Here is a 27,672-nt window from a genome sequence, read left to right on the forward strand (position 1 = left end):
TATTTTTTGAAGTCTAAAATCTGAATAACCAGTTTCTTCCCTGCTAATATTTTTCTGTTTGTTCACTACTTTCTTTTTGGCAAAAGGCAAGTTGTTGTGATTTTTAAAATACAGATAAATAAAACTGAATCTTATTAGTATTGCTCCCGAAGTTCCATCTGCAAGAAGTTTTTCATGCATATTTCATTATAGTGCTCTGTTTTATCTCCACCTGCAAAAAGCTACTGTAATCTCAATAAATGAATGAGACTCTTGTTCCTTAAGTGAAAAGGCCAAATTCCCTCTCATTTCTGATTTCTTCATTTTATCACAGCTGGAAAAGAGAAGATGGGCTCACATTAAATGAGCTGCAAATCACCTGAAACTCTGCTACAGAAATATTACTGCTTTCACGATTCAGTTAGTCCTCCTGGACCTCTAAGTCAATGTTTACACTGAGACAAGGGAGGGATGAGTTAGGCTAACAAAACTAGAAAGGGCACACATGCCACAGCCTCTTGAGATTTAGGAAGTTATTTCCCTTCTGGTGCTGTAGGTAAGAACAATACACATCCTTGTAAATAGCACCAGTTCCAAAACCAGCACGAGTAACTAGCTACTGACAGGGGAAGCTAGCCCCTTATGTAAGCTTTTCACAAACTTAATACAAATCTAAGAATATGCCAAGGCCAGCCTTCCCACAAATAACTACACAGATAACAAGACGTGCAATTTTAAATATAGCAGACCATAACTACACAGGTTTCCCAGGCCCTGAAGCTGCATTAAATATCCCACCTATTTACATTAAACACCCCACTAATTTCTTTTCTAATATCCTGCATGTACAAAGAACTGTGCCATCTGAGTGGAATCAGAGCAAACATTGCAACACAAGTACCTCAGATTTTGTACAACAAAATTCTATAAACTCCAAATTTATCAAATTTTTTAACACTAGCAACATTGATATTTTACTATGCTTATTGCAGTGCATTAAGAAGCTGCAGTTAAACAACCTGCTTTTACAATCATTAACCATCTGACTGCAATATCTCGGCAATCCCTTGACAACTTCCGTATCTATAGTAATTATTAGACCTCTTCCACCAATGAGCAAATCAAAGCATGTATGCCATGATTCCTGAGGAGGTGTGTGAACGCTTGGCACATGAGTGACTAGCTGCCCCCATCAGGAGGACCAGGTGCCCAGTTCTGTCTTTGTCTATCTCCTTGCTTTAAGCCTCTGTTGAGGCGATGGGCTCCTCATCCACCTGCCCTGCTGTCTTGGGAACTGGAGGGTGGTTCCTGTCCAAAAACTGCACCCACTCCTGTACCCCACGTTGGGAATCTCTCCTGAGGCATCAGGAGCACAGAAACAAAGAGATGCCAAATTGAGGTCCCCTGAGTGACTCTGCCATATGCATGCACTATGGTGACCAAGTACTACTGTGCAGCACTGGTGCTGCATGGTCTGAATGCAGCCTTTAAGGAGAGCAAAGCAAACCTTTCCCTCTCCTTGCCAATACAATGCACCCATGGAGTGCTGATTGCAGGAAAAGTAGCTTTGCCCAGCATCACTGGCTGACAGACAGGTGTCCAGTCCACTCTGCATGCATGGCTGACACAGGCACACACATCTTGTAAAACATTAACTCACATTGCCAAACACAGCAGTGTTACAAGAGGCTGAAACGGAGTCTTGAAACAGGAAGGGTTGGGCGGTCACAGTAATTCATTATTTTAGTACACATCCTAGCATAATCACAGTCCCCCAGCTTTACTGGGCAGTAAAACAATCCTATTAAATCAGCCAGAAGGAGTGAGAAGATGCAAAGTGCAACAAGGTTTCAGCTTTAAATGTCATAAAAGGATGGATGCTAACATTTCCACACTTTTCCTTTCTAAAGCCTGCAAACTTACAGTTCAAAATTCAATTTACCATAAGTCAGCTTGAAACCTTCTGGCACAGGGAGTTCATTCCCTACTGTGTTTGTCTGGCATTTTGTGCAGGCTGAAAGCCACCTGAAACAACCTGCAATATTTAGAGGGCTTTGCATGCAAACAGAGAAAACACTTGGCCTAAGCAAAAGGACGAAGGAGTGTTCACAAAACTGCCTCTTTTCTTTTGCCTTCACACAAACACATGAAAAAAACAAATATGAAAACAGTAGGAGACATGGGAAAAAAAGTGAACCTGCAGCTTTGTTTTGACAGAAGAAACATGTCTAACTGCCAAGTCCTTTCAAAGAGCTTCTATTGCAGCCAAGATTTCTCTTTTCCTACCCATGTGCTACCAGATGTTAAGAGCATTGTTGTTTTTCAGGATCCTGAGTATGGGAAGAGACAGCTCTAGAGAGGTTTATTGTTTCTGATTTTCATGACCTGTCTTGCCAAAAGCAGACAAGAACCTCTCAATTTCCAAACTTAACTGATGCCACAGCTTATTTTACAGCTGCTCCTCAGATGCTGAGCTCATGTAACATAAAAAGAGAAACATGCCCAGTTACACTGTAAAAGCTCATGTCCTACAGTACTTTTTGGTCCTTGCTTTACCAGAAACAGGACAGACCCCAGAAACCCCCGAGGAGGTGGGGAATAGGTGGCAGTGGAAAAGAATACAGGTTGGCAAACTCTTCATTCAATTTTGCTTCCAATTTGGTGAACTGACAGACGCATTTCAGACTGTAAAAACAAAGAAACTTTTGAATCCTGGAGCCCTCTCTCAGTGCCGACCATCAATGTGGTACGTGCTTATTTCCTGCAGGACCTCTTTGGGGTGTGTGGCCAGAAGTACAGCCAGGAACATGTCCCCTCTGCAGAAGCTCCACTTTCAGGCAGTGCTGTGCTACCTACAAAGGGCAGGGCAGTGTGCTTATCTTCACCTTCCCTCCCTGCCTTAGTTCTTGCTCTAATAGTTGGGGATGTTGTTTTTTCCTACCTGAGGGGTTGAGTTCCTTTCTTAAATTCACCTCTCTGAGGACTTTCACACAAAGACAGATAAAGCAGTTGCACAGAATTTGCTTGTGTTTTCAAGGCACCTCATACCTGTTCTGTCTACAAAAAGCGCAAAACAAAATTTTTCACTATTACAGTGAGATGACAATAGATTAAGCTTTCAATTAATGCTTAAGCTTTAAAGTCCTACTTCTTTTTGTGCCTCAGCTGCCTATACCACAGAAAAAAGACTAGAGCATGGTTTTTACATTGCAGGTTTAGGAAACAAAAACAGTTAATTTTCTTGGCAGTATTATTGACAGCTTGATATGAGGCCTTTGCCTCACTATCCACCAGCCCCATATCAGGTCTGCTTATACTACCATGTGGTAGCAAATTTAGTCCTTGGTAAAAGCATCCAAAAAAAGAACTTTTAATATTCCTAACTTCTAGGCATGAGAGGACTTTTTGTCTCCACATCTTGGAGCTTTGCAACTTTGAAGAATCTTGCATTTCACACAGCAAGACTACAATTTTCCTGATAGCAGGCTCTGGCTACCTTTTAATAATCTCCCCATCTGACAAATTTTCTTCAAGAGACCTGCTCTTCCTCTAATAGAGCATTTACTGGTTATTTTTTTCCTTTTCAAATAGCACATAATAATAATATTTGCAGACACAAAACATCAAACAGCCTCTCCTAACAGTGGCTGCTAGGTCTGAAGCTCTAGTCCGGTCTGGATTCCTTATGAGTTTGTTATTCTTTCAGCATATACTGCCTGAGATGGCAAAACAACACTGTTGCTGTGTTTGCTACTATAATGCTTTGAGGCACGTAATCAGTGCCTCTATCTAGCAACCAGCCACCGAGGCAGCAGAAAATAGCAGATTATAAAAGTTTTAGAAAAGCTCTTGTGTGGCAAGTGACCAACTGTAGAATTTTCTTGTTATGTTACTTTCATCGGTTTGGTTCAATTAAGTGCTACAGCAATGTCCTTCTAGTGTCCTCAAAATGCTCATGCCAAGAGACAGGACATACTGGGCCTCACAAACACTGCATTTGGTAAGCCAGTTTCCTATAGGCATTTCCACAATTTAGCATCCACCAGTAAACTGTGCCAATCCTTAGTCCCTGGTGGTCATGAAACAGGTACTCCTCAAAGCTCCAATAACTGCAAGAATTAGAGCAGTTGTGTGCTACCTCTCCCTGTCCCTTGAACAGCCAGGTAAGCAATGATGAAAAAGATGCCACCAAGAAGGAGGAGCATGGTGGCTCCTGTGGAGGAACACCTTAGATCTGGCCAAAGAAACTGTGATGAAAACACATCTTGTTGAGAGACCATGGCTCATTTTGTCAAGAGGGACAAAGGAAACAGTACTAGCAGTCAATACCTGCAACCTTCAGGCTGTTGTGTTTCTATCAGTAATTCAGCTCACTTGCTAGCACTCCAACCTGCAGGGAGATTACCTTGTATTTGGAAGTGTCCCAGTTATGAACCAGCCGTGCAGGGATAAGGAAGGTGTCATCCACATGGCAGGTGCTGCAGTAATACCATCCACTGTAGCTGCACACCTTGGCTTTCCCATTGGACAAACCTATGGAGCGCTGACAGCCTAGAGAATAGAGAGGAGCAAAAGTCTGGGTTTGTACACCAAGCCAGAGGTACACATTCAGGATGGAGTCAGAAAAGTTTAAGATCCTTTTAATATTTTATTTATTTTACCCAAGAGACATTTCTCATTGCATAAAAAATAGAGAAATAAATATCAGTATTCTTGGACTAGCACTGAAAAAGAACACACTAACTTGGGCATCTGTGACAAAGAGTTCAAACAGCAGTCAAAAGATACTTAGCACTTCTCAAGAAACAAAGGCAAAAGACACTGGGCATTTAAAAGCCATGGCCATCTGAAAACCATGGCCTGAAGATTAGACAGGCCACATTCTAATGTATGCTTGCTCCAGACAACTCCCATTTTCCCCACAAGAGAATGGGCCAGCATTGCCTGCCTGCAGGAGTGCAAGCCAGCTCCTGCTGGCAGCCAGAAGGGATGCTGACTTGGCAGGTAAGACTCAGCCACAGAATTAGCACAGCCAAGGCAAACCACTGTCAGATCATGAATAATAACCGAGTAGCAGTCACACTGAGAATGAGTAGTTCTTGACTAGCAGTAGTGACACAGCTCAGTTTCTAGCAGGGATTTTTTTTCCCTTACGACTGCATTACTCTGTGTCTTACAAGGTCTGAGGTCTGCCTGACACTTTTTTCACAGCTAGATCCCTTGCCTCTTCCCATGTTCTCTTGTGTGGAGTCCGCAGGGAAAAACAATGTATTCAAAAGCTGCTGCTTTAGTTGGAAAGAGCTAATGCAGAGATCTCCTTCACCTGACCACCTGTTTTCACAAAACACATAAAAACTCAACGTACTTGACACTTCTGTCTTTCAATAGTGACTAAAATGAGCCAGAAGTTCATGTGATATTAGGGTAAATGGCTGAAGACAGACAGCACAGTCACATTAAACAACCTGCTCAGGAAGTGAGGTTAAAAATGTTTGGGTAAGATACATCACGTGGTTGTTAATAACACCACTAGACACAGCACACATGACAGAATTTCTGCTTTTCCTTCAAATGCCAGTGTCCCCATATGACATTTATAGTTTCAGCCAGAGCACCAGAGCTCCACTCTGGCACATGCTGCATGCTCAGACGGTCTCTCCTGCAGCTGATTAGAAACACTGAGTAGCAGAATCCTTGTACATCACTTTTACTGCAAAAGTGTTGGTTAAACAGAGTGTTTCAGACAGAGTTCAGATAGAAGTCAATTGACCGATTGCTTTTGTCAATACAATTAATTTCATTTCGTGGAATTACGTGACTTCTCCAGCTGAAAGCATATTTTCTCCCCAGCAGAAGTTACACTGATTTGAGGAAAGATTGCAGGTCAGCTATTCTAGGCACAAACTAAGCTCACCTTTCCCACATCAAATGATGTCACCATGTCCCCCTCTGCTCTAATAAAAATCATATAACCTACCAATACAATTAGCTCATTTCCGCCTCTTTCACACTCCAGAGCCATTTGGCCACTGATTCTCTGCAAAACACACTACCAAGTGAATCAGGGGACATGTCCTGCTTCCATCTCCTTCTTCCTCTGCCTTTTTTTTTAAGAAAGAACATGCAGTTTTTTGGAAAAACTAAACATATAAACTGGTCAGCTTAAAAGACATAATTATGTTCCTATCGTCTCCTTTACCCTTCATAAGACTAGAGCATAAGTATTAATGAAGTTCTGGTGGTAAAGTAAAGCTGTGTCTGAATGCAAACAGTCTCCCAGTTCAATGTCACTGAAACCTTATAAACATTCCCCACTACCCAACACTTACCTGTCTGGGGATGAGGATGGGACAGGACATACTGATTTCACCTAACAAGCACCATGCACTCCACTGGCTGCTACCTTGTCTTAATGCCCTAAATCCTGTCTGTTAGACTGAAGGTAAGAATAAGAAAAGGTCCAATTTGAACTGCCAAAATTCTAGATTAAAACATTTGCAGTTGAGAATTAACCACTTTACAGCCTAATTTCTTGCAGCCTCCTAGAGCCAGAAACTCATTCCAGTTCATGGAGACAGTTTTCTCAGGAGAGGAGTGATAAAGCAGAGAAATGCTGAGGGGCTTCTCTCCTCCTCCCTATATCCAGCCCATAAAAACTGAGGTCTCCTCTCAGGGTGAGGAGAGTCTCAGCAAGCAATCTTGGATGCCCTTCATCTTCAGAAAGGGTGATTTTATGAAGAGGAGGAAGTGGAAGAAATTTGTACCCAAGCAGCATGCATTGCTTTCTCACTTGTTACAGCCCTTTCCTGAGCTCACATTTGTTCCCTTGTTCCTCTTTACACCTAGTATTTTTCATTCCTCATCATATCCTCAGGAAAATATGTTCCGCAAAGCTACAAAACAGTTCTGTAGCTGGAGTTTGTTAGATGATAATGTGGCGCTGGCATCCACTTTACATCTTCCCCTACTTTCCAAGCTTTGCTGTTTGAAAATCACCATCTTTTCCATTCCTCTCTCTTGTGATTCATAATGATGGCTATTTCTACAACCCTTTCAAATCAAGTTATCAAAGGACTGATTTTCTTTGATGTTATGCAGTTCAAAGTGGTGTAGTGCAACAAACATATTTCTGTGGCATAGACCACTTATGCAACTTTGTTTTTTTAAGATGGAAAAAAATAGATCAAGAATGAGAGAGAACGAAGAGGAAGAAGAAATAGCCATTGGCTTAATGACCTTGGAAATCCTGCACCTGCGCATTCAGGTACATCAACTTGCCATGATGTTTACCAGAAGCAAAGCTAGTACTGATTCCTGGCTTAAAACTCTTGAGCACCTCTCCCAGCAGGACAATCAGATGTAGCCAACCACCTCCGAGATGGATAACACAATTCAACAGATAGTTTAGGGTATGGGAAGGGACAGTGTTTGCAGAGAAAACACTTAATTGCCTACATAACTAGAGAAAGCACCTTGCACAGGATGGGAGAAAAAAGCAGCAGAACTTTCACCAAACCTCTCTCACCTATTCCTAATGCTCACACAGAATATTATCTATATAACATCTGTACAAAAGGTCTGGCAAACCCAGATCCTAATGCGAAGAGATCATCCCACCCTAAAGAATGTTACAGAGCAAGCTACAGAGGGAAGAAGTGTAGCTGTAAGGCATACTTAGCAAAGAGAGGGAAGGAATCATCCAAAACCTTTCATCATGGAAAATACAACAAAACAGCCTTGGAATCAAGGAAAGAAAATAGGGGTTAGAAAAAATAGCAGCAAGAAAGTGCTGTTGAGCACAGATGAATGTCTCTCAACAACACCTCTGTGAGCAGAGCAGGAGTATCAACATCAAGAGGCTCATGTCCAAGTGTGAAGCCTTCAGGAAGAGAATAGTACAGAAGGTGAGGTTAAAAAGTTGTAACAAAACTCACTCCTTGACTTAAGGTGGTAGAGAAGTATGGAGGAGGAATCCAAGACATCTGAACACAATTCCTCTTCTCTGAAGCACGGAAAACACCATTCTCAGGTTGCTGCATACTCTTGTGGTCAAGGAAGACACACACAACTATCCTTTTTATCCAGATACCTTTCTCTTTAATCTTTTAGCAAGAAAAGACTGGAGCAGCTCCCCATTGAAACAGAGAAAGTGAAAGACCGAATTAGAATCAAGTACACAACTGTTTTCCTTATTCAATAAAGTTCCTTGCTCGGTAACAGGAAAGAGCAAGTCCCTTGTGATTGTATGCCATAATTAAATCTGTGACAGATTAGCTTAGAAGCTAATTCATTTAGAAACAACATACAATACAAAGAAAAGAAAATGATCCACAGACTTCAAAAGGCTTTCAGCTTGATAAAGGCATAAAGCAGACTAAGCAGAAGGAACAGAGCAACAAATTTTCAGTGTTAGATCAGACATACAACATTGCTCTATCAGCTCAGCACCAACAGAAATAAGGTGAGAATTACTTCAGTTGCTTATCTTTATTCCTGTGCATCTATTCCAATTCAGGCCACCATGGGAAAGCTCAAATTCACAAGGAAGATACACTAACAATCCAACTCAGTTCTCTCTTATGCCTACCCAGGTTTGCATTATGCTTTGTCCTTTTCCCACCATTACTTTCCAGAGCAATTTTATTTCAACTAAATAATTAAAAACTTATAAACCTCCAAGCAAAGTCTGACACTACTCATCTTGCCTACATTTTCTGTGAGCTTCTTATGAACTTTAGAAAAAGACAACAAAACTTTAACAGATTAAAGTAAAAAAAAAAATCTGTGTTGAAACCATGTAGGTTCGACCCTACCAAGTTATAATTACCTCAGCAACATATAAAACTCCTGTCATGTCAGCATTGTACACATCTCATTTTAATTATAAACTAGATTAGCTTCTCCAGAAATAAGGAAGGCTTCACGCATCCAAAGGATGGCCAAACTGTTCCAAGTCAGTGGAAACCTTGACTATCAGCTATAGCTCAGGACTAAGTGCTAAAATAACAGACTTTCCATCTTCCTTAGCACCATTTGAAGGTACAATGTCTGTCCTTCCTGTCTTACACATTCCAGTTCAGCTGACTTAGCCTACCAGTGCAGGCTTGGTGGCTGTGAGCTGAGGAGACTGGACACTCCAGACAGTGACCCATCCCATTCTATGGGAGATGTCTCACAGGCACCCAGCTTCAGAGCAGCATTCCAAGGAACATGAGAGGAATTATTCCCTAAGCACCCAGTCTTTCTTCAAGCAGCAAAGACTGGATTGGTGTAGACATCCAATATTTAGATGGCTGGGGTAGGTAAAGTCAACAAAACCCTTCACATCAGTCATGATGAACACACTGAGCTGTGACTTTCTCTGCAAAGATGAACAATCAAGAAAAAAACCCCATGTTGGAAACAAGTCAGGTGATAGCACATGTGAGTACATACACAACATTCTGCATGCCTGTATTGTACATGTCCTTTGCAGAAGACAGCATACAGGCATGCTGCAGCTTACACAGCTAAATTCTGCCTTCCCAGTAAAACTAATAGTAGCTAAGCCTGCAAATATAACACCAAAACTTAAAAGTCAAAGTGTAAGCTTGCATTTCACATATATAAGTCAAGAGTAACATTTAATCACTAAATGAGAACTAAAATCCCAGCTGTGTCAAATGACAAGCAACAAAACTATACATTTGGAGACTAATTATTTATGTGCTTGGATTTCCCCTCTTGAGTTTCATCAGAAGATAGGTTCTTTTACCTTTTGTGTCAAATTCTAAGAGGTGGCAAAGTTACATTCTTCCCAGAGAATATGCTCTGAGGAAATTACAAACAGATCTGAAGACATACTTTACACGTAGGCTGTTGTTTGTGACCCTTTTAACACAAGGCCAATTTGCATTCTCCTACTGCACATTTTCAAATCCTTTCCCTGTGTTCTCAGGACAACAGTGCTAAGGAATAACACCATACACCTCAAACTAATCTGGTATTCTTTTCCCCATGCCCTTATAGGATTAAGGGTGCTTTGCTGAGACACTGAAGTGCTCCCTGACAGAAGGAAATGGGATTTACCATGGAATGACTCATTGGTAAGATTCAGTAATTCACCAGCTCTTGGGTCAGGAATGGGAACTGAACACACTCTCTGGGCCAGCTCTTGAAGCCTGCCTGCCAGCTAGAAGTAAGGAGATAATGTAAGCATAATTAATAATGGCATTCCCAGTTATACAGTCAATTACATTCATGTTTGGTTCTACACACTGAGAAGGCAGACCAGAGAACAGAGCAAAGAGCAGGCCAGCCATTTGTGTGATCAGAACAAACACTAGTGCCAGCACCCTCAGTCAGGTCATTAGCAAAATTAGTCTCTACTTAACCCAGTTTTCATTTCTGCTCTGTAGTTAGTTTGAAAACCACTTACCCCTGCACTGCTCACTCCTTGACTTACACTGAAGGCTACCTGGTTTGCCAAGTTTCATTTATTTAATACAGCATTAGCATACCTAGAAATAGCCAGCTCTGTTTCTGTTTGGATACACAACTGGTTTTGTACCTCCTTTTAATAGAAGGAACGACTGTGTGGTTACATATTTTTACCAATGCTATTTGGCTGAATTTCTTCTTGGTCGCACATCACTACCACAGCACTGCCTTGGGCACATGAACTATCCAGATTTACACAGCACAGGTACATGTCAGAGACTATAGACGCTGCAGAAGGCCAGACTGAGAACCTAAACCCTTCCTAGCAGCTGGCCTCTGGTTTGTTCTGTAATTTCTTTTACGTTACCCCTGATTTGATCCACACACAATAGTTTTGTAATAATACACTGCTTTGGCATGTGACAGAAGAGGGAGAGCCTTGCCAATACACACACAAATGCCTTAGTTTTGCAGCAGTGGACCCTAAAGCAGCTATTTTCCTTCAGTGTTTGTCCCTCAAGGCTGCACATCTGCAAGGACATTCTGATGCTAAACAAATGCACATTGTACTTCACAGGCCTTTTTTTACAGAGCAGCATTAGGAGGGGCTCCCTGCGATGCTGGCTTCGATGCTGGCTTCCATGACACACTCCGAGATGCACACATCTCTCTACCTCTTCTCCTCTGTCAAATTTTGTTAGAACAGTCAGGTAGATCCAAATTTTATGGGGCAAGAGTAAAACTGAGCAAACAGCATTGGGACATAAGCTTTGCTTTCTTAGTAAACTAAATTAACAGCCATGGCCCAAACCAACTCAGGAACCCAGTATGAACTGCAACTGCAGAGAAAGTGTTGTGCAGATGCCTGTGCCTTTCTGGGAAGGTAAGGTCTTTAGCAGCAAAAGCTCGCTTGACTGATTTAAAAGATGCTAGCCCAAGAAATAAAGCTCTCTCTTGCACACAATTCACTAAGAACCTCTGCGTTCTCCAGAGAAGAACTGTGGAGGTGTGGGGGTGGTGTATAAGTGTTGGAGTTTTCATGTCTGAAAAATACTTCCTTTTGTCCAGATGTAGCTTTTTTCCATCTCAACAAAGGTGAGACTTGGACATTTAGAATGCCTGATTTGGGCATTCTTTTCTTTGACCTCTGTGCCAAAAGATCCCTCAAGACTAGTTTCATACAACAAATGGACCAAAAAGGTCCCCAGACAACTAAGAGTTCTTTGGGGGTAGTGGAACTCATACCTAGCACCCACAACCCAGGAAGAAACGAGACATAGCCAAGAACAGCCTATGCTTACAACAGAGACACGTTCACACCCAGCAGAACTGAACTCACAGCAGTACAATAAATTAGCACGTACTGAAAACCTGCAGACTTGTTGACAGGGGCAGATTAGAGCAATGGGGTCACCTATCCCCACACAGGCAGAAGAGGCACCCTTCAAGGCTGCCAGGGGGAATATGCACATTCATCAGCCAAGACCGTTGTATCAGCAGTTCCTCTTGCAGGGCTGAGACATAGAAGTCACTAAAACACCAGCTGATTGCAAAGTGCACATCAGGGCATAGAACAGGCACTCTACTGATCAAGTACTTATCTAAACTGCACTTCCAGGCAGCAGCAGGCCAACCCCAAACCAAATCCCATGAAGGTGAAAATCTCACTCTATGAAGGTGCCAGCCAAATGCCAGGAGGGTGAAGGACCCAACTTCTACCAGACAAAGCTGATAGTTTTCACTGTCACTTCCTCAAGTCATGCCATCCTAGAACTGCACTGAAGAACTCATCAATGAAGATTAAATGGCCTCTGTGATCATAACTGATCACTGATACACAGGTTTAATCAACCCAAGTATGTGGTATCTTCCGACCTTCGTCCAAAATGAGCTGTCATATGGCAAAGCACTGTGGCCCAGCACACACATGTTTTGAAACATGTAGGTCCACAGCAAATAAAGTGCTCCCTGCTACACAAATTCCAGTCACCCTTGTTTGGAAACACTCCCCCCACTCCTCCCAACAAGTCAGTGACCTTGTTTAAACATGGTGTATTTTCCAAATACTAACTTAGACCATGTATTTTTCTGCTCAGCTGGTTCAGAAATCCCACTGCTAGCAGTGGAAGCTTTACTTTTAAATGCATAGAAATAGAGCCTGAAAGTCACATACAAGACTAAAAGACTAAAGCCTAAAGTGAAGATGCCTAAACAATAAAACCTCTACTGTGCAAAACATTCCTAGGGGATTTTACAGAGTCTCAAATACAGGGAAGGTAAAAAGCTGCTGAAGCCTTGGAAGAAAGAGAACAATTGAAATGAAACCAAGCACAAAACAAATACAGCACTTAGAAACTAAGTACAATCCTAAAAGCCCTGGACAGGTGAGAACAATGGTTATTCAGAACTAAAATGTGACAAGAGTGCTGAAAACCTTCCAAAGGACCTTATGGTATTTTATTATTGTGCTGCATTTTCTAGGTTTACCCTCTAGCATTTTTATTTCAGTGACATGCTACAAAATAAGTGTTGGTGTAACGACGGTTCAGTAAGGATTCGCTAAATTCAAGGATGCTTCTCAACTATCTGTATTTGAGAAGTTCCAACTGTAAGGCTTTTTGAGAAGTTGAACAAAGTTGACATCGCACATGACTGTTTTGTTTTGTTTTTAAATTACACTTGCTGCCTTGCAACCTATTAGGAAATATTTTCTTTTCATTAAGGGAGAAAAAAAAGGAATTTTATTTTTACTGCAGTAGGGACCGATTCCAAACCAAGGGGCTGAGATAAGAGCAGAGGTTGTATGACCCGTGCATGTTGAACTGGGCTGTCCCCCAGCTACACACAGGATCACAGCACTAGGGGTGCAGAATGATTCCTTGAAAGACAACGGCTCTCCACCCGCGGCTTCATTTGGCAGGGCTGCAAGCTCAGGAAATAGCACATTTACTAACCCCGGCTTCTCTGCGCCTAGTGTTCAGCTCAGCCAGCCAAGTCATTCAAGCCCTAATAACAGTATTTATCGTTTTGGCAAGTGAGGAGACATGGAGAAAGCCGGGACGAAAAGACAGAAGGCACCCTAGAAGAGGAGCAAGGAAAGCCAGACAGAGAACTGAAAGGGTGCAGAGCATATTTTCCAGAAGGCAGAAATTCCCACATCCATTAGGACTTACTGTCTAAGTAACAGAGTTCCTGGCAGACACAACTGACTTCTCTGGAAAAAATGTCTGTTTTAATAAAGGACAAGGGGAAAGAAAACAAAAGGTGAAACAGAAGAGAGCCATCAAAAGAACAGGAGCTATGCAAAAAACAGGAGGCAAGGGCAAAGGCCATTTGTCTTCCCCATCTATAGAAAAGTGATGCCCCGTGACAAAGAAATAACGATAGTGAAGGGCACCTGGGGATATTTGCTCCTTAGAGACCTCCAGGAGAACTCCTCCAGGAAAAAGCTTTCCCTAGAAGCTTTTCTCTAAGCCAAAAATATAAATAATGGCCGCAAAATTAAAAGGGTTTATAAATTCCCTGCCTCTCCACTGCTAATCAGTGGCCTGTTCATAATTTTTGTTCAAATTACAACAAGTAATGCTCTGCCCTCTGCAGTAAAACGGAGTTAGAAATGTGGAGAAAAGCTTTTGTATCTGCTGATCAAGCAAAAGACAACTTTTTTCCAACTGCCCTTCTGACTCCAGGGTATCAACACTTTGTCCTCCCTGCCCCATGGCTACATCTGACACCACCGGCCTGGCTTCTATCACGAGTTGAAAAGTGCTAGCCAGACTCCAAGATAAACCTGTCAATAGCGAGGCACAGACATGCACATTCTTCCCTACCTGCTTGTGAATATCAGCTGTTTGTGGGGGACCAATTCCTTAAAAAGCTTTTACTGAGGGAGAAAAGGAAAGAGGGATGCCAAGAGCATTTCAAATAGGAAAAACGGGGAGGGGAACCCCACAAAGACTGCAAAGAGAAAATAAATTTTAAAAAGCCTGTCCCCATCAGGTCCTCCCAGCAACCTTCTTTATCAGAGGTTCATTGTCAATCAATTAGCCAAGGCAGCAGGGGTCTGGAGGAAGGGGGGCAGCTCAAGAGACAATGGTCTGCCCTGTTGTATTACTATTTAATCGCTTTTCCTAAATAAATAAAGCAGCCCTGAGGTGCTGTCATGTCAAGAGAATTTATAACAAAAAAACCCTTCATTTTTCATTGGTCATTACTTTTCCTTTCCTCCCACCCCTGCAGGACTAGAGAGGGTTATTACAGTAGCCGTAAGTTCCATCTTTGTGTTGCTTGCCTTTGATTCCCTCTCGGACCTTGCCACTTTCTGGCACTAATTTGTCAGGCTGAACAAAGGAGGGATTTGTACCTCCTGTAAGGTCTCAATTAGGAAAGGCTTCTGCTGTATTATGTGCCATTGGGACAGGACACAAAGACGGTAATTACAGGAATTTGCACTAAATGGCTGAAGAATTCACAGCAAAACTTTTCTTCCTCCCCCCTCCTCATCCTTCTCCAAGCTTACCCCTCCCAGCAGCCCTGGGGAAAACCGCTCTCAATGCCTGCAAGCTGTAATTACCAACAGCAGGCCCCTCAGGTTAAACAGCAGCCCAAGCCCGGAACGGCACAACTGCCTGCAGGGAGCAAGGAAAAGGAGAGAGGCTCAGCTTGCCTACATCCCTCCTCAGCACAAACTTTTCTGAGCCAAACAAGTTTCCCCAGTTTCTCCCAGTCATAACTAAAATTATTTGTTTCTCTGCACCATGGTAACAGCTCCAAGTTCCGGCCAGCCCTAAGGGTCTCAGGAATGGCAAAGGACTCACTCCTACAGAAAGTGCTGTGAATCCCCATCCTCGGGGACAGAGAATCCAAGTGACCAGTTTCCCACAGACCCTCCAAACTCAAGACGATTTTCTCTGCACAAGAACATTTGTTCAGTTTGGCAGACTAAAAGGAGATCACAGGAGTACTGGAAATGTCTCAGGCGTATCAGGAAAAGACATCATGCAACCCTAGTCAGAGCACCTTATTTTTGTGGGGAATACATGAGTGAGTGGATACTAATCATCCCATGTTCAGGAGAGGGAATCCATCCTGCCCCAGAGAAAAGTCTGCTCCCATACTACATAAAGCAAGACTAAAATCTGTTTCACACTGGAGACATGTATTCTGTTGCCATCCCAGGGCCCTCCTATTTTAGAGGAGGTAATTGAAAATATTTGCTTGAAACTCTCCTGAACCTCAGTCAGAAGATTAAGCAAAATATAAAACAAATTACATCAAGTCATACAAATGTGGCCAAGATCAGAGCTGGATTTGGGCAGAAGCCCAAATACTGTGACCAAATCATTAACTGCAATGATGCCAACCTTCATGATGCTCCAGCTGCCAGGTGGGTGCCATGCACTGTGGAAAGATGAGCAGGAACATGACCTGCAGGTGACTACCAGAGAAGGACAAACCCAACTGCATCCACAGACAATTTTGAGGGTAGTCCAGTACTTCTAGGGCCCAGGTATCCCCTGGAAGGGATTCAGGCCAGCCAGCAGGTCCTGGGCCCAAACAGATACTCCCCAGAGTCATGTGTGGCTCCAGAGCAACATAAGAACCACAAACCAAAGCAACATGGAGAGGAGGCAGGACCATCACAACTCCCGTAATACAAGAGAAAAAGTCTCCAAAAGAGCTGTTTCTCCTTGAGCTGACAACTTCTAAGTGAGTGTAATTAAAGCAAGTCAGAGACTATAGTTTAGGCATAAGGTGCCCAAATTTGTTCCACACAGGTGCCCTTGCTAAAGTAAAATGGCAATGAACCACATTCAGACACATTCTCTCCATTTTCACTTCCTTCCCAAACTGGATAAAAACGTGATCTTGCCTATAGGACTAGAGTCAGACAACAAATTCAAACCCCTTTGATTCTGCACCACCTTTACAGTGTCCTGAATGAAGAAAACAGCTCAGCCACCCTGCAGGGCAGCCCTGGCCCATGTAGTGCTGTATGTGCAGGATCTAATGTTTCAGCCCTGCTCACCAAAAGCAGATGAACCTCTTAATATCCCATAGCTTTTTCTCCACATTTGACAGAGAGAAAGGCTAACTACAGCCACAGTGAGAGGCAGGGAACAGCTGTGCTGCTAAAACACATACATGCTCTTTCAAGTGATTTTCTTTTCCAGTAGAGGGGGTGTAGGTGCAGATGCTGCAACCTGGCTGCTCACCTGCACACCTGAAGCTCTGAACTGTGAGCCCTCTCTCTAGAGACAGGGTGGTCAGGATGCTCAGGAAGCTGGTGGTCACAGACTGGCGCTTGGTCTTTCTAAGATCGTTTCCAAAGGGCCGATCTCCAGGTTTGCTCCTAAGGGTCACCTGTGGGTTTTGGGTTAAACTTCGAGTAGCATTGGCTGCTGCTTTCAGTGCCTGCATCCACTCCTGGGCCCTCTGACGGGTCTCTGCACGCAGGCGCAGCACATCCTGGGGAAAAATGACCTGAAAGCAAGAGTCACAGCCATCCAGAGTATCTGTCTGGACTGACAGGCACACATCCACATTGTAGCTCAGCAGGGGATCTTCATCAAGCCTACCAGGCTGGAATGCCATGAGATAAGACCTGTTCAAGACAAAAGTAAATGCCTTCCAGTTATTCTGGACAGTTAACCTGTAAAGAGTCCCTGATTTCAGAATATTTTGGTACTCTTTAGTGTTTTCAGTCAAATTCATGGATAGGAAGAGCTCCATAGGCTTCTCTAATAATCCATTAGATTGAGAAAGGTCACTGTTATTTTCAAGCTTTGGCACATTCTCCAGTTTCTCCTGCTGTCTTGTAAAAGCAGGCCCAGAAGTATGCACCACTTCCCAAAGTTTCTGCCCCCAGTCCAAAGTCTCCCACGAGGACTCTGCCTTCAGCTGTAGCTGTGAGCCATCTGACAGGACAGTGTCCACCACCTTGGTTTCACTGCCACCAGTAACAGCGACCCTTTGAAAACGCATGAGTGGATACACGGTGGGAAGAGTCTGGTTGCCACTGCTGTCCAAGCAATACAGGTACAGTTTGTACTGAGAGAGTTCAGCGTAGCAGGTTTGCCAGTAGCTGTCATTGTCTCTTCTAACTTCCAAGTATCCCTTCTTCAGAAGATTTGAGAACACTGTCTTGTGCTCTGAAGGAAAAAAAAAAAATATAATATTACGATTATTTTTTTCAATTGTCTCAAATTACTACATCATTCTGGCTTCTACATCTCTCGTACCCATACATGGCATATCTGAAGATAGGATCACAGAGATAATCCTCATGTAATAGGTTATGATTATCAAACACAAGCACTAACTCTACTTTTGAGCCACCCACAATACAGCACTTTTTACCCAGAGGTATCAAAACACCTTACAAAAAGGGAACAAAGAAACAAAGCAGTTTTCCTAAGATATCCAGGACAACAATGGCAGAGCAGCAAACACTGCAGGTCTCCCAGAACCTAGTCCAGAAGTGGACAATACTATCAAGTAATCTATTGCCAGCTAGAATAAGATTTTGACAGTGAAAAACACATAAAAATTAAAACACCTTACCCTCTCTTTCCTGTTCCTTCCCAGGCTCAACTTCATGTTTTCACACACACCTCTGCCTCCCCCATCTTAAGTAGCTCAGAGGGAAAGGGCATAGTGGTATCTGGTCAGCTCCTCTCTGCTCTCCTTCCTTCTCACACCTTTCCCCTGCTCCAGCATGGTTCTCTCCAGGGGCTGCAGTCCTTCAGGTTAAACACACCCCTACATGAGCGCTCTGTAGCCTCAGTTCCTTCAGGAAATCTCCATATTCTCCAGCATGGGGTCCCACATGGGCCTGCAGGGAGATCCTGCTCCACCACGTTCTTCCCAAGGGCTGGAGCACATTGTCATCCTCTGACCCTCAGCTGCTCTTGACACAGCTGCCAGTGCTGTGCCCTTCCTGAGATGTGTTCTGCCAAAGAGGCCTCACCTGTGGCTGACGGGCACAGCTGTGTCCTGTGGAGGGCTCCCTGCTGCCAGCACTGCGTACAGCACCTGGCACCTGCACTGACCCAGCAAATGCAGAACTGTGCCCAACACAGCAGTTTCCTACCACATTTCAGCACGACCTGGGACCGCAACATTTTGTACAGCTCTGTTTACTCCAGAGTTTTGCTGATTTATGAGACTCAGGCTCAGGAGTAGCAGACATGACCAAAAAGGAAAAGTAAGAGGCTGCCCAGAAGGATTCAAACACATACACCTGAGCGTCTCAGCATTTCAGGTGCTTTGGAGAAGACCATTCCATAAACCCAAGCCTAAGGCAAAGTCAAGGGGAATCTTCTTCATCCACAGAAAACCAGCCATACACAAGTCACTCCAAGCACTAAAGTGATACAAATTTAAAAAGAATTATCTAAAGCATTTCTGAGTTTTAAAAGAAAAGGTTTCCATACAAAATTTGTTCCAATCTGATTTGTACCACTTCAGCCACCACAGGCAAGATTCATATTTTCATCTTGGGCTAGGCAGGTGGCTCTAGGCAATTTTTGTTGGTCCCTGTATAAATTCAGAGGCATTCATAGTTACACTGTAATACCAACTGTAACATTTGGCACCCCAAAACAACACAGGCCTGAGGAACAAACTCTTACTCTCATGTGAGTTCTAATTCACCCTTCCAGTAAGGGTACCTGTGCTGGATCTTGACTCACAGTGACAGAACTAGCAGACACAAGTAAAGGTTTCTGCCTCTAATTGTGTATCTCCCTTAGAGTCTGCTATTCCTGGCACAAGAGCAAGGTAGCCACCTGGAAACAGCTCCTCATCCACTGCCCAGCAAATTAGGTCACAACAAAATCAGCATCAATTGGCTTTAACACACAGCATTACAGACCACAGCAATACAAGAGCTGGTCTACTCAAGATTTCCACCCTGAGGCTGACAGCCTTTCAAACAGGCATAGCTGGAGGCATAAAACATTTTCAGCATCTCAGCTTAACCAGTTACACTCATGTTAACAGGCCACACTCTAACAACCTTTAGACATCATCTCTGAGTATACTGAGGATGCCTGCAACACAGAGCTAAGACAACAGAAACATGTAGACTGGATGAAGCTTGGAAACAAAACCAGACCTGCATAGAAACTACATCCCCATTTGTACTGGGCTTTCCAGCTAATATGGCCAAGGTTTCTGGCCAAACTGCTCTCACCACTGCTGGCTAAGGGGTGAGTCTGTCTGTCCTCCCTAAGCACAAGGAGAGTTAGGGACTCATGAGTATTTGAGGAACTTAGTTGGTGTCCAGGGGGTTCTGATACCAACTGGGGCAACCTTGGGCTGTAACCTTCATTCTAAGAAGATGCTCCTGCCTTTGGCTGCAAGTACTCCTGTAGCTGATTCTCAGTTTCTTCTGTGGGCAGGAGAAAGAATCAGAATAGCAACAGTGTAAAAGCTTTTGCCAGCTCTTCAGCAAAGACTAACTTTAAAGGATTTATAAGGATTAAGCAGATAAGCTCCAGTTAAACTTAATGAACATACATGAAAATTAATTATTTGATATACTTAATGTTGGTATGGAAATCTCATGGGGGTTAAAAATGGGGGAAGGACACTACCTTGCAGCCACCCTAACAAAAAGGAGGCACTTAGGTTTCGCCTTGACAGCTCAGCCTCAGCTTCCCCATTTACCCACATATTCAGAATGGAGGCTGCTTTTAATACCATGCTCAAAGGACTCCATCTACAGAGATTTCCTGCAGATATGGCAAAAACCATAACAACAATTTTAAAAATTGCTATTTTGGCACTAGGTCTAAAAAGGTCCGCATAACTATACCTTGCATATCAATAAACTACTCGAGGGTATTTCAGCTAAATATGAAAACTGAAAGCCTAATCTGTAACCCAAAATGGTAGAGAAAAAGCACACTTTGATAGCCCAAATGGATAGATGTGCACACACATGGACACACTGAAAGAGAACCAATTTTGTCACCGTACATCTCTGGCCCTGACATTCATTAGTATTTCTGCTCTAACTCAAAAGCCATTAATTTCTCTGAAACCCACACTAATCCCTTTGTAGTGCAGATAATGGACAGCCATTCTAGAGTCATCTTCCCTTTCTATTAATCCAATCAGGGAGGCAGCGCTTCTGCAGCTCCAACTGCAATCTCTCTCGCTTCCATCAAGTACAGATGACTGTTCAAGCTTCTCCATAATAAGACAACTCATAACCTTCCCCCAGCTACCCCTCCTTCATCCACACACAGGTTTGCTTGTCTTTTGTTGAGTTAGAGAAAGGCTATCTCTCCCTGTCTTTCACAGAGGTAGCCCCCTCTCCCTCCTTCACCCCACTCCTTCCCTTCAAGCTCTGTGAAATTGGCTCCAATGGCGCTCACTCAAACTGGGACAGAACCAGCAGCCACCCTGATTAACATTCAAATGCCTCGTATTGTTTAGGTCAGGGCAATAGATCCTGGCACAGACAGGTTGAATTCATATGCTGCACATACACACGTTACAGCTCTGCTCCTTTTTCTCTTCCACATACACTGTGCCAGATACTCAGGGAGCAAATGGTACCATCTCTCTATCCACCTTCCAAACACAAACTGCATCTCTTTTCCTCCTTATGGAGACAGGCAGAGTAAATTGAATAAGAGTAAAAAAACCCGAAATAATCACAGTAAATGGCTCACATCTGAGCCATTTGGAGTTAAAATTTCAAGGAAAGAGGTGGAAGAAGGCAGAGGAAAACGAAGAGAGACTCAGCAGCTGGAGACAGAGTAATATCTTCCTCAGCATCTTTCCTCTCCTTTGGAAACTGCCCCCTCGAACCAGCTAGGAACCCTGCACAAAGCACTGAAACCAGGCCAGCCTAGCACCCACCTACCACTCACACACTTGGGGCAGCTGGTGCAACCAGCACCCCTGGAGAGAGAGACCAAATGTTGTATCAGCATGTCCAGAAGATACACACTCCAGAACAACCGACTGTACTTGCATCTCAGCTGGCATGGCAGGAAAGCTTACTCCGTTTTCCACCACTGAAGCATTTCTGACAACAGTCATTCCAAGTAACTTGGAAAAGAGCAGAAGCAGAGATGCCTGGTTTGTGAGGAGTTTGCATCTTGAGGGGACACTCCTCTCCGAATGCTTAATGCTTAGTAAGTGATCAGTGTAAGTTCAGAGTTTTTGTCAGTAGTTTTCCTCTCGGATTTTTACAAAACTGAACATTTTTACAAAACACTTTTGGGACCTAAAATGCTCTCAAATTGGGTTGGACTAGTCACCTTCTTGGTGGGATTTGCTAGATCAGGGACAAACTGTGCCTCAGATCCACAATGTCCACTATCTTTCTACTTAAAAATACAGTCTTTTCTTCCCACCTGTTTTCCCACCTGCACATATGTATCCTTCAGTTTGTCAGTGTGCAGGTGCTCAACACAGTGACAGCTCTAGACTTCCCCAAGCTCATAGGCACAGCAGGCAAACAAAACAGCTACCTGGAAAAAGTACTGTAGCACCCATACTGTCAGGAGTGGTGGTGTTTGAATGACCATCAAGCCGTGCTGTGTATAAAACACTGTGTTTTAAAAATCCAAGCCAAGCTTCACTGCATATTACAGAAACAGTATTCTCTCTTTGTTTGCCAGGCCACATGCCCAGAAATACAAGAGCCTGCCTTGAATTTGCTTACATCTTCTGTCTTTGCTAGCTCTGCTTCCTTCTTGTGCCCCATAGCACAAACAGGGCAAAGCACATGAGTTATTTCTAGCACATGAGTTCTTTCACAAGCAGGCCAAAGATACTACTCCAAAAAGCACAGCTTCTTTTCAGGTCCTTTTCTTCCTCAGCACATGGAAAGGATTCAGTGCCATTTTATTTGTATTACCATTTAGTGGTAGAATCGGCAGTGCTGGGTTAACAGCAGGAGTAGATAATCTTAAAGGTTTCTTCTGACCTAAATGATTCTATGATTCTATAAAAGAGCAAGCAGCAGGAACAGAGAAGCCCACAGTAATGGGTATACTATGATGGCAAGGGAAAAAAAAAACAGCGAAGAGTTCATGTATGCAGTAAGGGGGACATCTTTGGAGGACTGGGAGACCTCTGCAGGCTCCAGAGGGAAGTCCTTTACAGCAGTGAGGACTGACAGGAGTTGCTGAAGGTCCTCTCAGTATTTCACAGCATTCATTTAATTTGGATTAAAACCCTGAAAATGCATGTCTTCTAAGGATGCAACCACTATGACTCCTTCAACAACCCCTTTTATCCATCCTCCAAATACATTCTTCAATCTTTTCTGGAGAATAATTAGTAGCCACAGATACGTGTCTGCAAAACATACTTTCTTGCTTTTGCACGTCTCTTTTCAGATTAGCTCACAGTAGCAGCAAACTCTTTGTGAAGCTGTCTTGTAAACACAGAGGGAAGAAATAGCACAGCTACCTTGTAAAACCTGCACAGCTGCTGAACAGAATAGGTAAAGGAAACAGGTTAAAAATGTGTATTTTCAGAGCACAGAAGCTCTCCTCCTCAAAGAAGGTACCTCTGCCTTCCAATATTCCATACAGAAAGCTCTTGGAGGGCACACAGCAAGCACTGACTACCTTGAGAATTGGGTCCACGGGAATTTCATATCACAGAATCACAGATTAAGCTTAAAACACTATCAGGGACATGTACAGACCTTCAATGGCTATATTTTAATGAAGTTTCTGTGGGCATATGAAGTTGTTACACATCAAACCCAGGAGATGCCCACAACACAGCTGACAAAAACAAAGAGCTCTGTCTCCAGACTTCTGAGTGCATTTCTGTTCTGCATCCTTTCCACAGAAAGATATAGAACAGAGACTCCACTCTACAAGAAGCAATATATCTCCCTAGACAAAAGTAACAGCAGGTGTACTTGCCTTTGTCAACCAAGAACACCCTTCTTTGGGCTACAGCAAATATGTCACAATAACCTACAAGTTTGTACCTATATATACACTTATACATACTTACATGTTATATATATTTACACCACACACACATCTCCCCAAACACAAACACTTAGGCACCTGCTTTCCATGTTCCAATATAGATGACTTACCTGGAAAACCCAACACAAAAAGTTTGTTTAAACCCTAAACAGGCCACCTATTCATAACTGGAGTCAAGCCACCATATGCATACATGCACCCTTTCACAATCCCTTGATTTTTAGTTAAGCCCTGCCTTTATCTAGATTACAAAAATCTTTGTGGCACTAGCTGCTGTTCCTCTCCATAAGTGCTCGGTTCATTTCTGGCATCTACAAAATAAATCATGGAGATGGAGACACTGGGTCAGTGTTTCCAAAGTCCTGAGCAGAACCTCTTCAGTGCAGTGCTTGGGAAAGGAAAAGGAAGAAGTATCACTTGCTGAAACACAGCTTCATGCAGCTAACTGGAGATGCCTGCCTCAGTCTGATAACAACACTTCCTGTGTCCCACACAATGCTGGCAGCAATGCCTTAATATTGACAAATCGAGTGCTTTAGTTTCTGTTACTTGCTTATGGACTGAAAATTCAACATTATTTAAAGAAAGAGAGCAGAGATCTTGGGCCTTACAGTAAAGCTCTATACGCTCTCTTTTTAATGGCTGGTCTTTCACTTTATGAAAACTGCTTTTGTTGGGATTTGCCATTCTCCCAATAGCTACAGCATTCAAAGCCTTTTTTAAGTTTGGTAAAATCATTCAAGGAAATTATCAGAAATACAGAACAAATAAATAATTTTTCCTCAGTCAAACTGAGTAAGACAGAAGCAAAAAGTAAAACAAGCTTAGATATTTAAACTATAAAAATATCAGAAATCAAGGTAAGTTTAAAAAATTATCCTTAGGCAGGCAAACACACAGAGTCACATCAAAGACAAAAGAGGCATACTGATTTCTCTTAAGAGTTACCTCACAGTTGGATTTTGAGTGTTTTTTTTTTTTTAACATTCAGCTCCTCTTTCAAGACAAATATTAAAATCAGATAGGAAACTCCTCATATAAACATGAACAAAGCACCAGCACGAACCTGTGTTTCCTTGGATATCTTCTCCCTTGGTTAATGCCAGGTAGGAGAGCAGAGCACAGTTATTGTCCTGACCAGGTGCAGGGGGCTGCTGCAGGGAGGTGCCTGTGAAGACCACTCTCCAGTTTACATGGCTGATATCAGAGCGTGACCTGTTGTGACCTGGTTTGAACATGGAGGCTTCCTCATTCTGCACCAGGATGTCATTCACTGAGCGAGGCCTATCTCTCCGCCGCTGGCAGATCTTGAAGATATTAAAAGCTGTGGTCTCCCCTTCCCCTGCCCAAGCAAGGTTGTCAGCAGCTGTTCCCCTCTGCACCATGCGCTGGTCTTTGGCAGGGAACACTCTCTGAGCTTTGGTTTCCAAGAGACCATTTTTGCAGTGATCCCAGATGAGGCTACTTTTAGCTAAGGAGGCGACGTTCCTCAGGTTCCTGCTCTCTGTTATCTGATCAAATACTTCATGCCCAACCAGTTCCGGGACCTCCTGCACGCCATACACCTCAGAGGGCTGCACAATCTTTTCAAGCTTAGTATCAAAACTATTGAAAAAGTCTTCAGTCACTTCCAAGGCAGGGCTAATGTCATCCACTTCAAGAGCCTCCATATCCTGTGCTGCTGTGGGCTCAAGGCGTTGCGATGCGTTAAGATACCACATCAATATGGACCTAAAGACCGGCTTCACATCTATCCTTGGCACACCATTAACTTGGACGTGGCGGGCAAACACAGTAACCAACTCCAACCCATAGTGGCAGGAAGTAACCAACTCAATTTGTCTTCAGAGGGAAGATCTAACACCCACTGACCAAGTGGGCTACGGTCCCTGTATGAAACAAGCTCATAGAGATGAAGAGTAGCTGTAAAGAAAAGCAAAACATCTCATCAGCAAGAGTCTATTCCCAGGTAAGTATGTTTAATCATATCACTCCTTTCACAGTCATAATCCCCTTCATTTAACTTTCTCCTTCAATTGGCACGAAAATTATTGTATATGAAGAAACCCTTGGTGGTTTCTGTTGTTCACTCTGTATGAATTCTGTGTATAATCACTTTTTGAACTGAAAGCTGCAGAGAGCTTGATGGGACACCAGATGACGAGAAACCAAAGTGATACCATTTGTTAACCAAGCTTCAGAACGCTGCATTGAGAGGCAGCCACCTAAGGAATGCTTCACAGAGTTTTCCTTAGGGCTCTAAGAAAAAGTTGATAAATGACAGGGTCATAACATAGGCCAACCAGCCTCAAATAGCTTGCCTTTTTGTCCAAGATCACTTGAACTTGCAATTTTATGGAGACCAACATGCTTTTACAGTGGCTACCTTGCCTACCCATCTGCATGAACAGAACTGTGACATTTGCCAAATAAATCAATGCTAGGAGGCTACTGCAGAGCATTGCACATAGTTTCTTTCTAGAATATCGCTGTAAACTCAAGTGAAACCATGTAGCAACCTAAGCTCCAGAGACAATGCAACCTACCAGCAAAACAAAATATACCATGTCACGAACTGTCGCAAATCTGCAGATCTTTATTTCCAAACCATTGACTAACTAGGCAAAACATAAGACCAGCAAGGAGTTTTAAGGCTATAACTATTGAGAGCTGTATTGACCACCTGAGCTTACACCTGTGAGGGGGAAGGGAGTTTCTATTCCCTATGGTGCAATAAGGGGGTGTCCCATTGCTCCTGCCACACCAAGTCTGCTGCTGTCTAACTTCTCAGTCTTGAATCTCCATCCACAGTGCTGCCATGCTGAAGGGAAATGCACAGTAGGTATATTTAAATTGGGGTAACCTGTCAAATGTCTCTGAGTTCTTGGGACCAGGAGACTGGGCATTTGTACTGGCAGGAGAACAGTCCTCAAGTCTCCTAAGACAAATCACAGTACCCAGAGCCTGTACATGCAGAACAGCTTAAAGTCAGAGTTTTGAACATATCAGCTCAAGTCCTAGAAGCAGAAAGCTGCATTAGCTCAGAGCTCTACCTAGATTAATACACTTAACAAAACTAATTAGCTGGGCTGGGCCAATAATTAGCAGCTCATTAGCTTGTAAACGCTGCTGAAGTGCTACCAGGACCTATGAAGATTTACACTTAGCAGGAAAAAAACATCTATTAAACAGCATCAAAACCAGATAATACTTCTGTTTAAGGTGGGGTTTTTAAAATCCGTAACAGTCTTTTAGCCTAACTTCTGTTAGGAAAGCTGCTTAAATAGGCACCCTTTACTATAGCAAGCCAGAGGAGGAGAGGAAGGTGGCTAGCAACCCCAAAAGAAGGGGGCACAGAATTCTGTAGCACAAACCAATCTCCTCCATAATCCCCCAGTGGCTTCTCCCCACCCCTGCTTCAGTTGTAGCCAGCCATGACACACTTGTGCTCAAAAGCAGCAGCTCACCCTCCCTCCCAGCAGATCTGCAGTTCAGACTATGATGTCCACAAAGACACGCCAACTAAATAACTTTCAAAAGCACAAAACTAATTACATACACAACTCTGGAACATCAAGCCCTTACACGGAGATCTTTCTCCTCTTAACTCTTTGCAAGGATTCACTTTGCTAGTCTCATAGTGAACCAGGGTAGCATCAGCTTCAATTATGTGAACACAGAGTAAGACACTGAAGATAGAGACAAAACCACAACCAGAGGGCTGAACAAAACAGACCTGGAGTTATTTCAAATCAGAACAGTATGGGAGCAGACTCTGCAAAGCTGTGCAATTGTGCCAGTTGACAGTAATGGGAAATGAAGTCATCCTGGGCATATCTGCATTGTCAGCTTAATGCAGCATGGAGCATACTCTTGAAGCTCAGTCCTGCCAGCAGCCCCAGAACAGTGTTCTGCTCCCTGGTACCACAGAGCCTGGGAGCTCAAGGAACAGCCTAATGGACATAACGTCCACTTATTCTATATCCTTCTGTAGCTATTTTTACAGCAAGAACAGTATTTTGAAGTTGCAAACTGCAAGAAGCATTCACTAGAACAAAACTAGCACCAACATAACCATAGGCCTGCAGTGAAGGCTACAGCCTGGTCCATTCAAAATGCTGCCTCATGAGGACTGGCAGGGGATGCAGCCTTGCACTCCCTCACTCAACTGGAGCGGCAATCACTCCAGAAGGACATGTGACATGCCACTGCAGCATTTTAGTGACAGCAAAAACAATGTTGGTCTGTTCTTTAAGTCTCTAGGAAAGGTGGAAAGCAAGGGATAAAAATTGATACT

At 43.2% G+C, this 27,672-nt stretch overlaps 1 protein-coding gene across 5 annotated transcripts in view; it reads right to left on the bottom strand.

Annotated features, from left to right (window-relative positions):
- The window catches only part of PLEKHM3 (pleckstrin homology domain containing M3), an 81,084-nt gene that overhangs the window by 42,824 nt on the left and 10,588 nt on the right, over positions 1–27,672 (bottom strand). For 4 of the 5 annotated variants that reach the window (XM_068196155.1, XM_068196152.1, XM_068196153.1 and 1 more), the window contains 3 exons: positions 24,442–25,298; positions 16,614–17,549; positions 4,385–4,530 (listed from right to left, as the gene is read on the bottom strand). In XM_068196155.1, the coding sequence (XP_068052256.1) occupies positions 4,385–4,530; positions 16,614–17,549; positions 24,442–25,096 (1,737 nt within the window). In that variant the 5' untranslated portion in view covers positions 25,097–25,298. Of the gene's footprint in view, positions 1–4,384; positions 4,531–16,613; positions 17,550–24,441; positions 25,299–25,770; positions 25,788–27,672 lie in introns of those variants that run through there. The other variant, XM_068196154.1, reaches the window with a different exon arrangement.

The sequence above is a fragment of the Anomalospiza imberbis genome, chromosome 7, assembly GCF_031753505.1.
Source record: "Anomalospiza imberbis isolate Cuckoo-Finch-1a 21T00152 chromosome 7, ASM3175350v1, whole genome shotgun sequence".
Taxonomy (NCBI): Eukaryota; Metazoa; Chordata; class Aves; order Passeriformes; family Viduidae; genus Anomalospiza; species Anomalospiza imberbis.